The following is a 19,107-nucleotide window of genomic DNA, read 5'->3' on the forward strand; positions in this document are numbered from 1 at the left end:
TGATAATGAAGTCAAAGCAGGTTATTTTAAGAACTTTCTACAAAGTGTTGGTTCTTCAAACAAAAATAATTAAATTCAATTACTTCTCTATCCTTACTGTTTTTGTTACACTGTACTTTGAAATAAAGATACCAGTCACGAACATGTTGCAAACGCGATGAAACTGGTCCCTGATTATTCAAAAATTGGTAATTTAAGATCCCTTGCCTTTTATTTCTATAGTAAATTACAATGAACTTCCAACCAAAAATTTTTACTGACAAACTTTAATGTTTTTTTTCATATGATAACATTATTGGTGGAATACTAAAATTATGCAAATATTCAATATTTCATTATGACTGCGTAAAAACAATAAATTCAGAATAAATGCAATTCTTACTTTGAGCGGGTGACATCATGGAGCTTATTAGGGAAGCGCTCTGTTGTTCCCTTTCACTGTCAGTATCTGATAAAAATTCTGCCCGAACCAAATCCAGTGCTGAAACATTTTTATTGAAGAAATATAAATTAAATACTAACATGAAAACAATTTTATTGTAGTTCATAATATTATACAAAATGTTTGTCTTTCCAGAATTTAAGAGTATTTAAAAAAAAACTAATATTTTTTATTATATAATACTGAAAAAAGTGTGTAAGAAGGTACAGTGCCTTCGAATATTGTTTGTGTGTGTGACAGAAAGTTTTTAAATAAAATATTCTAGTATGCGGACTAACACAAATGAAATTTGCGTATTTACTTGGTTCAACAACAGGCATTAACACACGCACTGTACTCTAGGAAAAGGTAAAATGTCACGCGAGTTCCACATTTACTGGAGAACAGATTTTTTAATGGCATTCAATAGAAATTCCATTTTGAACATAAAACTGATCAAATAAATTTAAAAGAGTTAATCATTACCTTATCCACACCTAATAGTGCAAGGGGTACTGAAATTGCAGCATATATCGCTATTGTTACAAAAGTAGTCTTACGATTCAGAGACTAAGAAATACTGTAGTGAAAAAACATGCGGGTCTTGTCAAGAATTGAACCCAGGATACTACACCATGGGGAGATCTGTTCCTTTTTATGATTAAAACAGTTCATTTACAGAAATTAAGTTTTCACTTATGTACCTGCTTTTAGATCAATGGCATCCATTTGAGAATTCTGTATTCTCTCTAGTTGCTCACGAAACTTTTTTGTGATGATTCTTCGTTGATAATCTGCTTCTATTTGTTGTTTAGTGCGAGGAACTCTAAACTTGATACAGCAACACAATGCAATGACTGTAAATTAATAATAATCAATGCAAAAATAAAGTAGAACTAAAAAACTTTTTATCAATATTGACAAAGAATTATTATAAATATCTAACCTAACCTAAATTTTAATTAGATTTATACATATATCATATTATTTAACAGTTTGTCAGGCGTTTCCTAGTAGGTGAATTTTTTTTAATGAATCTCACCTACTTCTATAAAGGTTAAAGGTCTTTTACTTCACAAAAACAACAAATGAAGAATGGAAGTAATATGGATCTTCAAAGATATACAGAATAGTGTGTAAAGTGATCAGTTAAACAAGCCAATAAGAGCTCCATAAATGCCAAGACTTATCTTTAAATAGATTTTTCTCTGTCTTTGCTGAGATCTACTGATAATCAAAACGGTTTTTAATGCCAATATAATTTTATTATTTTTTCTGTAATTCAGCATCACCTCACAGAAAAAGTTATGGTATGTGTATTAAGTTACTCATATTTAAAATAAAAAATTTGGTGGACATGTGACATTTAGTATTTGATTGAAGGAAAAATTAAAAAAATATTTTTAAAATCTTACTAAACGCTGTTAGTCCAGTTAGAGTTAAAAATATGATTTGCCAGGCTCGGAAATTTCCAAATATATTTTGTTCCAACCACTGAGGTTCCTGTGCATTTTTAAACATTCCATCAACTACTGCATCCATGTTGAAATAATTATATGTTCTCGAAAGAAAAATGGCTTTTGTTTTGACGTCCTAAATGGAACTAACCGATTTTACGTCTACAGCCCCTAACCTTCCCTCCATATAATTATTAAGGAGTGGTTTGCCGCGCCTTTATTGCACCACGCAATAAAGGCACTCCCAAAATTTAAAAAATGTCGCTGTTGAGTCAAATTATTTTTAAATAATGTATAAAAATATTGTACAACAAATATTAATCCAATTACCAATTTTTAATCGAGATATAAAAATAATATTTTTACGCATTACATTAAAAAGATTTGATCTAAAACACTAGAGTTCATTTTATATATCGCGCCAAAACAAGTGTTGCTTACATCATAGAATTAATATCAATTTATTTTTTCTAAGGAAGAACTAGCAAACTTTTTTGTTTTTCTCTCTCAAAATAAAAAGGTAATTTTCTGAATAAAAAAAAATCGAAGCGGTTGGTATTGATTTCATACCGAACGAATTTATCCAAATTACTTTGCGCAATAGAAAATATAGTTTTAAACATAAAAAGAAAAAGACGCGGCACTTGAAAAAATATAATTAAAGCCAATTGTTATGCCTTTGAAAAATTAAAAACACGCAACATGTTGTAACTTAATGCAGCAGTCGACTGATGTCTTTAGGGATATCGACTATCTCAATAAAAAAAGGAGGCTGATAAAATTATTCAGAATTAGAAGATTACTGATTTATTTAGCATTTGAAATATTACGGATTTGTACGGTAGGTAATTTATACATTAATTCAAACAATTTTTTACACATTTGTCTGCTATTTTTTTAATACGTTAAGCAAAAAAAATATTATCAATCTAACATTGGGTAAATACATAATTTTATATACTTTCCACAGGTAAGTTTCAACCATGATAAAAATGCGAGTTGTTGAGAAAATGTGTAAAGTTGCACTTTTTAATTTTTTTCTTTTGTTAATAATAATAATATTCATATAAATTATTGCAAAAAACTTTTTATTTTTAGATTTTTATGTTAAGTGTTTTTTCAAAAATATTAGAGATTGATAATATTCTTAACCTAAACTGTTGGAATCCTCGAATTGTTATAAAATCCATTGACACATTATAATAATATTATTATATTTTTGCAAAAACACAGCTGTTTTCTCATTACGTGTTTTATTTTACGATTCAATCTATTCAACAATTCATTATATTCTTTACACCTAGTTTATATAAAGACTATTTTTCCTTGTATAATACCATTGACAATGGTGAGCTTGTAGTGTGCCGTATCCTTTTTCTCTTTCTTGTATGGCTATTTCATCTTCCCGCAGAAAATAGGGTGTCGGAATCTGTTCTATAACCTTTTTATTAATTTTTATATTTATTACGAAGTCAAGATGATTCTTTTATGATAATTATGGAATAAATTTAAACTTATGTCTAATAATGTGACGGTGAACGCAACTGTGTGTGTTTTTCTTCGTCGGTAATAAAAGAATTTTGCATTCAACATGGCTTCAAATAGAGGAATTCAGATCGGATCAGCGTGGTTTCAGAGGAAATTAAATCTGCGACCTCAACACAGAGGTGTCCATTTAGTAACCGAAGAGATTCTAAAGCAAATTCCCGAATTATCTCAGTTTTCTGTGGGTCTCTGTCATATACAAAGTGAGTATACTTTTCCCAAGAAATGTCGCATGGTCAAAAACTCACCCCCTCCCACTCGCGAAGTTTGCTTCGGATATTATAAAATATGTATCATTTATTCAAATCATGTTTCATACGGTAACCTATTATTTCTACTGCAATAATCGGGGTAACTAGTTCTGTGCCCGTCAATTTATATCGACGTGCAAGTTTCGCGCTTGTCATTTTGACAGGAACCATCAACCGTTCGGTAAGCATTATCGTTTATCGTTATATCGTACACCGCACTAAAATGTCTTATTCATTTCAGTAATGCACACTTCCGCTAGTCTGGCACTAAACGAGAGTTGGGATCCCAATGTACGAGATGATATGGAAATGATGTTAAACAAAATAGTCCCCGAAGGTTTACCGTACCGACACTCGTGCGAAGGACCAGACGATATGGTAAGTGTGAAGTGGCAGTAGATATAGAGTAGCGGTGGCGGTGAGGAGCAGCGCAGTAATCTCGCGTCTTGTTACAGCCCGCGCACGTAAAGGCCTGCTTCCTGGGCTCGTCGCTGAGCATCCCCATCACGGATGGCAAGCTGAACCTCGGCACGTGGCAGGGCGTGTGGCTGTGCGAGCACCGGAACCATGCGGGTTCGCGCAAGGTGGTGGTCACGCTGTCGGGCTGCCCGCGTGACTCTCCGCTTTCGCCTGTGTCGCCGCTGGCGTCATGCTCCAGTTAGGAGCGGCCGGGGGGTAGCCACACCCCCCACACACCGCACTCGCGCTCCTCCTCCAAGGCCACGCGCAGATAAGCCTCCCGTGGACAGACACTCGCGGTCGCAGGCCCGCAACGCCTCCTGACTATATCTTGTTTTAGTGAATGTGCTTTTACTGGATAGATGTAATAGTGAGTTGGTTCTAGGAGACCGAGGAGGGTGCCGGCTAGATACTGTAGTCACTTTGCACTCCCATGGTTTGTTTTCTCTTCTACGTCGACTAATTACTTATACTCTATTCTCGACACGACAATATGTAAATAGATTATTAAATTATCCAAGTATTTAATAGTACATACAATAGATATCGTTGAACTTTGTAAATAAAATGACAGAAATTATAAATAATTTATTGTTCCATTGATGCGTCTTGACAATATGTAAATAGATCAATCCGGGAATATTTAACAATTTTATATTCGTGATAAATCCAATTGTTTATGTAAACTCCGCTTACACACGGTGTGTAGTACCATTACCACCAATTTTGACTTTATTTTAAAGACCCTTTGGGAAGAACCAGGAATATCACCCTTTTTTGTAAAATGTTAGCTAAAGTATACTACAAAAATAACAGAGTTTGAGAATGGTAATTCAAATAAATTAAGCATAAATGGGATGTTAAGTCTACAATTTCTTGTCGACTTAAATGTGAATTTCTTAATTCTACCTCTTATTGACATTCCTCATTCTCCCTAGAAGTCTTCATTTTATTCTTAAGCAATATACTCGTATTGCTTTGCAAAATGGTGTAATTGTTTTGGCATTTATGAAATAGCTGTCACGATTTCGCTAAAATCTAAGCACATTTATTTCAATATGCCCGCTGATTTAAAATGGCTCTCTTTTTAGTACTGAATTATTTAGACTTTATCGATACACATCGAGTCCAAATCGGAGGTGCAGATAATACTGATAACAATAGGTACTTGTAGAGGCCAACATGATATTCAGTTCAGCAGGTAAAGGGCGATAACAAACCTGAATGTTGATATTATATAGTACACTAGTGCTAGGCATCCAGCCAATTATTATTTGCACATGCTCTTAAATTAAAACCTTTTCTTCCTCATGTCCCAGGAGTAGTTCTCAGATAGTGCAGCCATCAGTGACTACTAGTTAAAAGTGCCGTACATTCATTATTTTGAATTGAATGCTTATACTAAAAACAGCCAAGTATGTAATCTGTTTAAATGGTGGTCTGGGACTGGAGTTCGCCTTTCTGTATGCATAGTATTTATGTAAGTTATAGTCCATTTACTTTCACATTGCAATGAAATGCAGAAGAGTACATTGTCATATATATGTATAAGAATAGAAGCTATTTTATATTTTCATACACTTGACCATTTTTTCCAGTCGTAGACTTCACATATAATATTGTATTAAGGGATTAAAGTTACCTAATGTAGGTAATTGTATACATTTCATTACGGAAGTGATAGAAAGTAAATGGGTTTGATATGCACCATTGGAAATGTCACTTTTGCATCTTATAGTATAATCCAAACATTGGTTTTGGCAATATCTGCAATCAGTGTAAAGTTTTTATAAAATTTTAATACAGTGTGTACATATGTATAGGCAGAAGATGTAAATATTAAATATATACACCATGTGTTCACACATTACTTACACGTGTGCGTGTTTGTGTGCGTGCGTGATTAGGATTTCACTCAATTTCCTTCCTTATTAAGCTACATATAACCGTACTTCGAAGATCATATCAAATCAATGCTTCTTAACTAACATTTTTTTTGCATTGTATTCGTACAATCATATTTATTATTCGCTGTAAAGTACAATCACACATGTGTGTCATTTACCTTCGAACCGTCCCTCTACACCCAACTCTTCTGATGTTCATACACTCTTCTTATTACCCACTTTCCAATCTGTAACACTAAAGAGTACCATATGAATCCACACGTTTCCTGAAAGTGATAATAATGTTTGGGCCAGCATACCATGTAAGATGCAATAGACCTCTGATTTGTTGATTTGTAATCCTATTCTGTGTGTGAGAATCTAAGTGTCATCTTGATATATATTATATTATCATTTCGGAAAAATGTATGTTGCTCACATCCTGGAATAAAATATTTTGTTTCTACATAAAGTTTAATATATTTTATTATTGTATATTATTTCTAAAAACATGTTTTTAGTACATTTAATTAGTTTGAATGCGATCAATAGATAATAATATATTATTATTATGAAATATGAATTTAATTTAAAGATTTTAATTTGAATATGCATACATTGTGAAATAGGTTTTTCCTTATTCTATTTAAAAATACTTTTCTATTCTACTCTAAATGTCTAAGTACACTATACTATTTAGTTGATTATTATTTTGGGCCCACGTATTTAACAGTTAGCAGAATCTAAATTAGACTAACATCTATATACTTAGTAAGATTACTGAGCTTAAAGAATGTAAATATTGCGAACTGGGGGTGACCATAGTAGAATATATCGGGTAGCCGGAGCCACGTACACAAACTGGTAACAAACATTCCGTCGTATCAGCGAGCGATAGTAAATTTGCCAGGCAATATTGTTAGGTTATGTAGCGTAACATATTGTGGAAGCGAGTTTATCCCATGTCCACTAACTACATAATTATAGATAGGAATGAAAATATTTCACTGCTTGTGAAATGCACTGGCATCCAGTGTTCTTCGTTTGGTTAATCTATAAGGAAGTGCACAAATTTTATATTTTAGAAAAGCAATTTTCCTATATATTTTTTATCATTCCTAAGATTCTTCATTTTTATATTCTGGTTGTTCTGGAAAACTGAAATACTCCAATTTATATTATTCTATATTTTCAACCATAACTTGATTGACATGAATGGAGATATAAGGAATTTCACATTTTTAAATGTTTTGATACTCTTTAAATAGGCATTTTCTTGCTTCGTCATTTTTAACCTTTTTTCATTTTATATTCACTAACAGGTTCATGCCTTGATAGACTAGATATTTGGCGATCGATACTCCTCTGCCAGTGGAGCCGTGGAGCCGTAAATAAACTGTACATGTTTTGTAAAAATGTTGACGTTGTACAAAATATTTTCAAGAGAATTGCATTATATTATCGAAATTCCTTATAATGATAAATTATTTATTGTTTTATTTTATATTTACATCATTTTGTTTTGTTGTGAATTTGTACAAATGTTACATTATATTTATTTATATATTTGCCATGTTTTTACAATTGAAAATGAAAACACCAAGTTAAAAATAAATTGGGGTGAACCTGTATTAAGTTTTTTGAAATCGGGAGTTTTGTATTGATTATATTATAAATGTGGATCGAGAAGTCTCGACTACTAACGTAGATGCCTATGTACCCATAGGATTTCCATCTGCCGAGACAATGATTTGCTACAAATAGACTATGCTTAAGCTGTAAAATGCTAAATTGGACATGGATTATATTTAAAAATTATCACATTAAAATTTTGGACTAATTCGCTTTAAATCATTTGGTACTGATAAATGATTACAAATTGTAAATTATTTGTAACCACCGAGTGGTTTAGTGTTGGTCATTGCTTTACCAGACATGAGAGATACACGAGGCTCTCTATACTGCTCCGAGCCACAATTAGGTAGCAACCAATAGTCCTTATATTTGACGAGATGTATTATACTTTGTTTTCCTCTTCTCGATGCTGACATTTCTAGTTATACTGTTCCATTTCGGCGGGTGGTGATTTTATTTGCCATATTTGTAATGATCCCGTTATTGTTGAACGCTGTTTGGGCATGTTTACAACCACATGTCATATTTTCTTGTGAAATTTGTATAAAATTGGTCATCAGTACATTGTACCATAAATGAATGCATTTTCATTAATATAAATATTTGCATATAGATACACAATTATGAAACCTAAATTAAATATTTGCAAAAATCTATTAAATATTTTATTTTTTATATTTCCCCATTTTGTACTAACAGAAATATTAAGTTCCTTTTGGCTAATGTTCGGCTAACTGACCCACTTTGTTATTATTATGGAGATAATGCAATATGTTTAGTATAGCTAAATATGTGCTTTATAGAAAGTACAATATTTTGAGTGTGTCCAAATGTTTGTAGACAAAAGACCACCCAAAAGTTCACCCCTTAGGGAGTTATTAAGGTTTACAAATTACAACAAAGATGGAGAACTGTTTAGAGAAGGAAATATGGATTTTTAAAAAGTGTTGTAAATTTGTTTTTATCGCTCAATTTATGGTGCTACATTCTAAAAATGGTTCCATTTTTCATTTGATGTATAAAAAAGAATGTATTTATGACATATGTATTAAAAAGCACCCCTTTTAAATACTATTAATTTCACAATTTACATGTTTATCATTGTTTTAAATTATTAAAAATAAATATTTAGTTATATAAATGATTTAATATGGAAACTCGAAAAGTTATTGCTTCAAATATTGATTTAAGTAATGTTTAAGGTCTTTTTTGGGTGATCACTTCTGTTGAACTCGTTCTGACAATTCTGCTACTGTTTCAGGGTAACTGTGAAACGTCGGATTGAGGCCAACCTGCACGAGGTCACCCAAGAAGATCATACATATTGATAATAGCCAACGTAATAATCTACATTAAACTAGTTTAAAAACAAATCAAGATTTGTATTGACTGTTAAATTAAAATTTTATTTGTCCTTATCTAATTTTCTTGAAAAATACAAATGATACATCTTTTAAGGTACTATTTTTAATATTAACCTTATATTTTGACAGAGTTTGTTCTATATTTCCTTTTATAACAGCAGTCAAGAGCAGTACTATATAGCTTAAGTCTTAAAAGATATATAATGATACAGTTATTCCATCTTCCATGTTACTCTAGAAATATATTAAATAGTAATAATTTGCCATTATTGGTTAACATTTTCTAGGTTATGTTTAGTTCCGGAGTTTGGAATATTCCTCATCATCTTGATGTTACCAGTAAGTGTTAATTTTTACTGTCTGTTGTCTGCTCAGTTTGGGGTATATTATGTGGCCCAGGTCCTGCTTCTAAAATTAAAAAGAAGTATAAAGTAAATTTTTAAGATACTTGGAAATAGAAAGGTCTGGTCACATACTAATCAGAAATGATGTAGAACAAGTATACTATTCCATATGGTGCTTAAATTTGAAATAGGAATAAAATGAATATAAAACTATGTTTGAAGAAAATCAGTATTCGTTAATATAAACAGTGTATGTATATAAATAGATTTGATTGTAGATATTCTATACTGGGAAATAGCAAAGGAGCAATAATGAGGAAGAAAAACTCCTCTGATTACTAATCATAATTTCCTGTTAACACTGCTAAACACAATTTGACCAACTGATTATTTGACAGTAGAAATTCAACTCGGTACAATTTTATCATTATCAATTAAAAATGTTCGAGCTAGAGAATCGTCAAGTGACTATTAAAGTATGGGTATGTTTATCCCTTGAGTTTTTGTCGTTTTAACTAATTTTATTGTTGTCCATTGTTTTTGGAATGCGAAGACGCATTATGAGTGAAAAAATAATGACATCAGAGATACTTAATTTCAGTACAGATTTTAAGACTTAAAAGGTTTTTTTATAAATTGCTGAAGTTGAAATAACAAATTTAAAAAAAACTTTCACCTTAGTTTAATTGGTAGTTTAAAAAAAATCCTTATTGTATTCCACTAACCTAATGCGAATATCACTTCATAATTAAAAAATCTCATATTTACTTGGTTTAAAAAATTGTGGAATGAAAAATTTGATAAATTAAATAATATTTTTTATTAATCATCATTATTATTACTTCAGATATGTAATTCTTGTGAAAACGTTATTGACAGCTTTGAGAATCATTTTAGATAACATTTTTTTGTGGTTACATTATTTTCATTGTAATGTAATGGAATATTTTTTTTTAGATAGTTGTACAAATGTATAAATTTGAATAACTAGTTATAACTTACATTATATCAATATATACAAAAATAATTTCAGTTACTATATTATAAGTTATTAAATTCAGACGCACTGATTCCTAATTTTTTTCATGTTTCCCATTCTTCATCTGATTAAATTATTTAAACAATTTGGCATCGGTCATCTCTCTGTTTCTAAAGTTCACACAGGGGTTGTGTATAACATTGTTTGTTAATATTCTTAAATATATTTTTTTAGTAGGCATAATATTGTCAATTACCTTTGATTTTAGACTGGACTGCTAAGAAACTAGATTTTATATTGTCCAATGCATCGCCGAGACCAAGTTTAATCTGATTAAACTCCTGAGTAACTAAAGATAATCTTCCGAGGAGATAGTTGAGGTTTTCATCTACTTCACTCATCCTCGATGTGATCATTCCGACCTGGTAAAATTAAATATTTTTTTGTGGTTATTCTAAAGAAATTTGGAAGTCATATAATACGGGTGTGTCTAATAACTTCTGTTACATTATTCAAAACTGCATTGAAAAACATGAGACAGATATTAGGTATTTTTTTTATTTTAAATATTGCAATGTTTTTTTAATTTAAATAGATTTATTAGTGACACTAACCTTTCCTTCCATGCTATCCATTGTGGTAACCGTACCATTTACATATTGCTCCGTTTGTGCCTGAAATAATAAACATATAATAAAAATAAGTGTTAGTCATAAACGTGGGAAATTAGTTTATACATAATTGAACACAAATGATTTTACTTTCTGTTTGAATTTCATATCAATCAATCATACTTAAAATTACCTCCTTTTACATAAATCGTGAATTAGTAGGGTCGCAATTGGATAACATTTATTTTTGGTTTTCAGAGAGTTTTTGCTTTACAATGTTTTAAATTTGTAATGATTGATAGCATCTTAAATTTAAATCATATTTTACCTGCAACCTGTCTAATGCCGTATTACTTGCTGTAACTTGTTGGTACATAATGCCAATCTGTCTCCAAACTTGTGATATTTCATGTTCAATTTTGGAGCTCAAATTTGTGAGTGCGCCGATTTGACTGTCGACGATGGAATGTTCTATTTCATCGAACCTCTTGTTCACTGTTTGGTTGAGGTCCTCGGCTTGCCCGGTGACGAGAGCTCCGACCTCCAGTAATATCTGGTGAATACCGTACTCTATTCTCCTCTTCGTATCCATTACATTATCTGCAGTTTGTATCATGACTTTTTCTCCTTTCGAGAGTACTTGAACCTGAAGTTGTAATAGAAAATTAACTCTATACATATTTTAAGGAAAAGTTGGCATTGTGAATTACTATTTGAATTTTGTTTTAATTTTTTTTTATACAAAATAAATATTTGCATTCTTATAATTAACCCAAATATTTTTGTTCGGATGCCATTTTCAGTGAGTTGTAAATAACTCACTTTACAATGGGAGCGATTTGCTGATTAATGTTGATAAATGCAACATGATTGTATTTATAATAAATGAAAGTACGACTCAATGTGAGATCACTGTGAATGGGGTTATACTGAAGCAGGTGAGGAATGAATATATCTGGGAAGTATATTTACTAAGGATAGAATGATTGAGAAAGACATTGAAAGGAGGGTTAGAGTCTGGAACAGTGAATGGTGCACTTATTCAGCATTGAAAAATAAACGTTTGTCACAGGAGGCATTCTTAGCAGTTCACAATGGAGTCCCGGTGCCGACCCTTGTGTATGGGAGCAAAGTATGGAAATGGAAAAACCAGGATGAAAGGTATCAGAATATGAACGGTAGCTGCACAAATGTCGAGATCCTTACATTATGCAAGGCTGAGATAAGCATTATCGACAAAATCAAGAAAGGAGTTCTGCATTAGTTTAGACATGTTGAGCGAATGGACAATGAAAGAACAGCTAAAAACATTTATGATGCTAATGTTGATGGATGCAGAAAACGAGGAAGACCGAGAAAGACATTGCATGTAAATACTTGAGGATGGACATCTCAAAAGTCTGAATAATTGGCAGGTGTTCATGAGAATGTTTATGGATGCAGAAAACGAGGTAGACTGAAAAAAACATGGCATGACCAAATTCCAACAAATACTTGAAGATGGACTTTCAAAAGTCAGAATAATCGGTGGGCGTGCATGAGAAGATGTATGAATGTAGAGGAAGAGAGATCTGTACGCAAAGACAGAGTGATATGGCATTCTATCCTCTCTGCCTACCCTTATGGAAAACGGCGTGATTGTTTGTTTGTAGAAAATGGGAATCAATTTGAGGTAAAGTGGGGTTCGAACCTTGGACCTCTGATCTGCGATCACAATCTGATTCAATAAGAAGTATTTGCAATAGAAGAAGAGGTAGATTCTAACTTAAAATATTTTTTATCTTTACCCATAAAAGTAGAAGAATTTACTATCCAAGAATCAAAAAGTACATTTTCTGGATATAGGTGTTTGTTTATTCACATATATATTTAGTTAGGAGAACTTTCGAGTTGATGATAAATGCAATACATTATTTTGACTTAAACCTAAATTAAATTGATTTGGAGCACTGATAGGAGAACTTAATTCATATTTTATTTACCTCGCCTCTGAGCTGCTCATAGCTCTTCATAACTTCGGAATGTCCACTTTCTGCAGCTGTGTTAGTATTCGATAAGCTTCTTGTTACTTCATCAAGTGATTGTTGGAAGATTGTTTTTATATCTAACAACTGAGATGCGACTTTCATAAAACCTGGAATTTATATTTATACTATTTAAATACAGTATTTTTTTTAAGCCAATCAAACATTGAAGCAATGTTGGTTTTTAAATGTAAATACAGTACTTTTTACCCTTATTTATCAATATCATATTAAAAACTTACTCTGTAACACGATCCTAACATTTTGGGTGCATATTCTTGTTTTTAATAAACTGGAGAAGTCTTTTTTGTATCTAATTGAACCAATTCTTATATATTATTTTATCTTTGATTGAACAAAGTAAATTATGTACTAACATGGTAGTAAAATGGCAAATGAGATGATGTGTCAGTCAAATTAAATCATTGTTTTGCTAAAAAATGCTTCTATGATGCAAGTACTTGATAATTTATTGCTGCATGAAATATTTTACGATTAGAAGGCCTGTAGAAACATTAGACTAACTCACCTTTCTCTGAGCTACTCAACTGATTATAGGCCGTTTCTTCAACGACCCTGACTGTCTGATTTTTCAAATAAGAAGTTTCGTTTTTCGTTGGTAAATCTTTTATGGTTTCTTCTATATACTGTACCGCCTTCTGTATATTTTGCATGTTAGTTTGCTGTTTTTCTAGAGCTGAAATTAAGATTGCGGAGTTTGATATTGTGCCAATCTGAGAAAATATACAATTCATATATAGTTTAATAATTTTTAGTTTATACCTAATGTCATTTTGTTGTGCCACTCTTCATCAGCCAAAGAAATCTCTCCATATGGTTCAGGCTCTGTGTTTTTTTTAGAAATGTTGACGTGGTATTCCATCAGCTTAGAATCATATTTGGTCAGTAATTTTTCAGTCTCGTCAATTTGTTTGATAAACAGCTCTTCCCGTATGCTCGGTTCTTTAGCTACTGGCTAAAATAAAATATAAAAGTTAGTTTTTCAAACCTATTTTCACACAAAAATAATATGATTAGGTACTGATTATCTTTGAATATATGTGCACTAATTGAGATTTACAGTAGATTCTTAATGCGTCACAAATATATATCGTGAGGAAAATATACATAAATATGAGCTTTTATGTAGTTATGTCAAGCCAAAGATCTAATAGATTTGGTTCGAGTATATAATATATGTATACATACATAAAATATAAATAAGTAGTTATTTGGGAAGAAAATTTACAGTCAAAGTACACTGACCTCCCATATTACACGGTGGATACATTCCACACCGTGCTGTGTAAAAATAACACTAATGTAAAGAAGAATGGTGAATAAGTTTGTTATTTTTTTTATGGACTAGATTTTGTGCCTCATCAGTTAGGGTATTGTTATCTATATTATAATTTTAGAAGCTTTAAAACCACACAAAAAGTATAACTGATTTATTATGTGTGGTCTTTTTTAGGATAAAAAAATATTAATCAACAAAAAAATGTGACCGACCCCCTTTTTAGATTTTTAGTATTAATTTAGCACTGAACTTCCCCATTAGCCTCATTACACAACAATTATTACCATTTCCTTTTTGTCATCCTTTAGATTCAGCATAACATTTTTAATACTGTCAACCATTTTGACTACCCCGTCCAGTTTACTGTTTAGTTTATCTTCCAACACAGCCAGTTTAGCATTTGTAGCATTAGTATCTGGCAATGGAATATTTATTCCACTTATTTCTGTTTTAATAAGGTTAGCGAGATTTCCACTCCAAGAATTCAGTGTTGTTTGTATGGTAGCAATAATTTCATTGGTTTTTTGCAATTGCTGTTTTTCTCGTTCGTCTTTCTAAAAAAAAAACTTAAAATAAAAATAAAACAACTTTGATTTTAACCACTTATGAAAAACAAAGTTTTTTCATTTGATCTATAATGAACAACCACAAAGTTAAGTGCTTCTAATATAAAATTTATTTTAAATGTATGTATATTTCCCAAGGCAATCACTTATAGCATGTGGGTAGTGATAACATTACTCTATTTTATATATTTATTGGACATTTAACAATAAGCTGTTAGATTTTTAAGTGTTTGAAATTTGATTTTTGGGAAATTGAACAAAGACTAGTTAAAAATATTTATCTGTAATAAAAAAAACCTAGATGTTTTAAGTTTAATAAATGATTTATATGGAGACATTTTTTTTCAAATATATTAATAATTTATGGATATTTCAACTGAAGTCTACAAAATAATTATCATTATTTAATGCCACTTTGGGATGGGAGAAATTTATACATTTTAAAATTATTTGAATGCTTGGCATAATAAAATATTTTTAATTAAAAAAAAAAGAAAGATTTGCGTTCTTATGATTTACCTAAATATTTAATTTTGGGATCCATTTTCAAAGAGTTGTAAATAACTCACTATTAGAAAATGAAAATTTTTATAGTTAATATTTAAGAAATCTTGAAGCGCATATTTTTTTCCCTTTTGTGTTATGCAATAGTATTACATATTTTTTATTTTTAATTTGTTTGGAATATTTTTTTGTTTTTCTGATAATACAACCTTATTTAGTTCTTGAGTTCTTATACTGATATTTCTTGGTGGAATTGCATTTTAATTATAATAATAAAAATTTGTACATAGTTTCATTCCACTTTCATTTATAATTTTCACCAGTGACCGGGTGTCATTGTGACTGACATCATCAGACTGGTGTGACATTTTTGAAAAATTTTGGTGTTTATTTTTAAATTAGGAAATAAACGGACACAGCGTTATCACCCAATATAAACGTATTATTACTATTATAACTGATTTAGCTCTTCATAAAATATTTAGAACTTTGAGATTCATAAGAAGAAAAAAACGATCTCGAAAATTTGTTTAGGTAATAGGGTGACCAACTGCATTTTACGGGTGTCCCGTTTTTAAAATATAAAATATTGAATTAGTAATTTGCTCTGAATTGGAATTTAATAATAATACTATATTTTATGGTCTCAGAAACGTCTGGGGCGATTCTCAGTAAAAAAAACAGGAGGTACATTATAGGTGCGGAAAGGGTTAATAATATATTAAATCAAACCTGTATAAGGATAGTTTCTACATTGGAAAGTCTCTCATCTAGTCTAGATATAGCTCCTTTTAGTGGATCAAGCGACCTGTGACGCTTGTCCAAACCCGCTAGGGCCTTTTTTAGTTGATCCCCGAGTGCTTTTTCACGTTGTTCGTGTCTCTCTAACTTGTCTTCCGAACTTCTGAACATGTGAATCAGCGATAACATTGCATCTCGAATATCTTCGTGTCTGTAAATCATGACACCAAAATAATTATTTAACAAATGAGATAAAATATTATATGTAATTTATTCATAAATTAATTGCTTCTTCCACAGAGGACCTACACCTGTTCCTGGGCATATAAACTTTGTAAGTATAAATTATTCTTAAAAAATATAACTCAAAAGTAGTCGGCAATATTCGTTAAAATTAAAACAGAAAAATTAAATTAAATAGGTTGGGGAAAAAGAATTTTCGTATTTCGCGCCCTTTTTTTTAAAACTAAGTATATCTCGTTCATTATTGGTCACATCGGATCATAAGTTGTAAAGGTGTGAGTGTATACTACAAACGCTTGTTTGATAGTATTGTGCTTGTTCAGTTCAGTCGTGAACTATCATGCGTCGAGTATGGAGGTCTCAAAGGAAGAAATTCTCCATATTTTACATTTTTACTACCTGAAAGGGAAAAAAGCGTCAAAAGCGACCATAAAAATTTGCGATGTTTACTGGGGCCGATACTCTCTGGTTTGTGCTGCATTGTTATGCAGCACAAACCAGAGATTGTGGTTCGAGCGATTTCTTTCTGGTGTAGTGGAGGTGAATGATGCACCACGCTCTGGCAGGCCTGTAATAAAAAATGTCGATAAAACCCTGGAAAATATCGAGATAGACCTCCGTGTTAGCAGTCGTAGCATCGCCCAGGAGCTGAATATCGATCATAAAACCGTTTTGAACCATTTGCAGAAGGCTGGATTTTAAAAAAAGCTCGATGTTTGGGTGCCACACGAGCTGACGCAAAAAAAACCTTATGGACCGAATTTCCATCTGCACATCGCTGGTGAATCGTAAGAAAATCGACCCACTTCTGAAGCGGATGGTAGCTGGTGATGAAAAGTGGTTCACTTATGACAATGTCAAGCGACAGAGATCGTGGTCGTAAGCCAACGAAGCGGCCCAGACTGTAGCCAAGCCAGGACTGACGGCCAGGAAGGTGTTGGTGGGTTTGGCAGGGAATACTCTACTATAAGCTGCTCCTCTATAGCCAAACGCTCAATTCTGCCCTCTACTGGGAGAAACTCAACGTTTGAAGCTGGCGATTGAACAGAAGCGGCCAGCACTGGTGAATAGGAGAGGAATCGTGTTTCATCAGGACAACGCCAGGCCGCACACGTCTTTGATAACGCGCCAGAAGCTCCAGGTGCTCGAATGGGAAGTTCTTGTGCATCTGTCCGGAACAAGTGACTACCACTTGTTCCTGTCTATGGCTAACGCGCTTAGGGGTACAACTTTGGCCTCAATAGAGGCTTGTGAAAATTGGATGTCTGAGTTCTTTGCCAATAGGGATTAAGGGCTTCTACGAGAGGTTGGATTTTTGATTTGGCAACATGTTTTTAAATAGAACGGCGCATATTTGACTTAAATCGGATCATAATAACACTTTTTATAAAGCATTGAAATAAAGCAAAAAATACAAAATTATTTTTTCTTTAACCTCTTATAGTTTTGTAAAAATCCATCTCAATCACTAACGTATAATAAATACGACAGGTAAAACATATGCTGTATTCACTGAGATATAATTAAATAGAGATGATGATTCATAGAACGATAGATTCAAATTATGTTCTGAAAATGAGCCGCATCAGCATTGCCGCATAATGCCGCATCAGCGTTGTGCAAAACGCGTAGTAGAGTAAAAAAGTCTAACCGTCTATGCCGGTTTATTGTGAATTCAAAGCTTTAGTTGCTCTTTTGTTCTAAATCTATATATATAAAAATGAATTTTTGAAAGTTCATCCCATAGAATTAAGAATAGTCCAGAAGGAGCGTAGAATCATATTTGAATACATCGGACTGTGTCCAAAAATCCCCCCACTTTGCCCCACTTTCGCCGCGCGCATGCTTGAAGTTGCCACGTAATGTTGCCAGATCGCGAAAAATATAACCATAACACAAATGTAAGATAATTATATTTACAAAAAAGCAATTTGTTAATTTCTCTAAAATCTTATTGTACACGCAAAACATTGATTGACACAACAGAGTAGATAAGTAAGGGGTCATTTAATAAAAGTACCTAATTGAATTAACTTTGAACTTAAAAAATAAAACAAATTTTCCAAAACAAAAGTGACCACTTAAATCAGCCAATGACCTTTCATAAGCCCCGTAGATGCCTAGACTTCTATATTACCTTCTTTTAAATGTTCTTCATCTTTGTTGTAATATGTTAATATTAATAGCTTTCTAGGGAGTTGAATCCAGTCCATGTCTACAAAAATTTGGACAAAATCAAAATAATGTTGATTATGATTATGTTCAAGTAATTAAGTTAAACGAGTTGTGCTTTGTGCAATGGTCCCACAGATTTAGTTTAAAAACATTTTTTTCACGGAAACGTACTGGTGGTTTAACTTAAGCTAGCGCATTCAGAAAACTCACACTAACGCATTTAAAATCTACAGGTGTTGATAAAAAAATGTTGTATCCAATTTTAATTAAATGTGCTATCGTTTTTTAAAATTCGGTGTTGGATTAGAGGGTTGTGTAGATGAAAAAAAAACCACTTGGTTAAGAAAATGTAATATTAATTCACTCAAATACTTTGTTTAATTTTTTTAAATTTTTTTATGTTGCATTTTACTAATTATAATCCTTCCAAGCACAAGGGACAATTTAAATTTAAAAAATGTATTTTTTTAATAGTCAATTACTCTAGAACTAGAATGCGAAATTGTGTAGATTGTTTTAAGTATATAAATAACAAGATTTATTGTTTATCAATAAGTTTGTAGACATATTTTCTCCGATATGATTTGTACTGTGCATTTTAA

The 19,107-nt window shown here is 31.8% G+C and overlaps 2 protein-coding genes across 3 annotated transcripts in view; one reads left to right on the forward strand and one right to left on the reverse strand.

Moving 5' to 3' along the window:
- The first annotated feature begins 3,277 nt into the window (after nucleotides 1-3,277).
- On the forward strand, nucleotides 3,278-4,986 carry LOC148274575 (uncharacterized). The gene is made up of 3 exons (XM_088236926.1): nucleotides 3,278-3,626; nucleotides 3,916-4,052; nucleotides 4,130-4,986. Exons 1-3 carry the CDS (start codon nucleotides 3,470-3,472, stop codon nucleotides 4,334-4,336), a joined length of 501 nt encoding a protein of 166 aa, XP_088093052.1. The 5' UTR covers nucleotides 3,278-3,469; the 3' UTR covers nucleotides 4,337-4,986.
- A 4,047-nt stretch (nucleotides 4,987-9,033) lies between these two features.
- The window catches only part of LOC148274576 (uncharacterized), a 28,973-nt gene continuing 18,899 nt past the window's right edge, over nucleotides 9,034-19,107 (reverse strand). For both annotated transcript variants that reach the window (XM_088236924.1, XM_088236925.1), the window contains 9 exons: nucleotides 16,079-16,298; nucleotides 14,561-14,830; nucleotides 13,760-13,952; nucleotides 13,506-13,673; nucleotides 12,935-13,086; nucleotides 11,281-11,598; nucleotides 10,956-11,015; nucleotides 10,598-10,763; nucleotides 9,034-9,426 (listed from right to left, as the gene is read on the reverse strand). In XM_088236924.1, the coding sequence (XP_088093050.1) occupies nucleotides 9,365-9,426; nucleotides 10,598-10,763; nucleotides 10,956-11,015; nucleotides 11,281-11,598; nucleotides 12,935-13,086; nucleotides 13,506-13,673; nucleotides 13,760-13,952; nucleotides 14,561-14,830; nucleotides 16,079-16,298 (1,609 nt within the window). In that variant the 3' untranslated portion in view covers nucleotides 9,034-9,364. The remainder of the gene's footprint in view (nucleotides 9,427-10,597; nucleotides 10,764-10,955; nucleotides 11,016-11,280; nucleotides 11,599-12,934; nucleotides 13,087-13,505; nucleotides 13,674-13,759; nucleotides 13,953-14,560; nucleotides 14,831-16,078; nucleotides 16,299-19,107) is intronic.

Source organism: Micrasema longulum, unplaced genomic scaffold, assembly GCF_059751315.1.
Source record: "Micrasema longulum isolate JH-2025_06_02 unplaced genomic scaffold, ASM5975131v1 h1tg001620l, whole genome shotgun sequence".
Taxonomy (NCBI): domain Eukaryota; kingdom Metazoa; phylum Arthropoda; class Insecta; order Trichoptera; family Brachycentridae; genus Micrasema; species Micrasema longulum.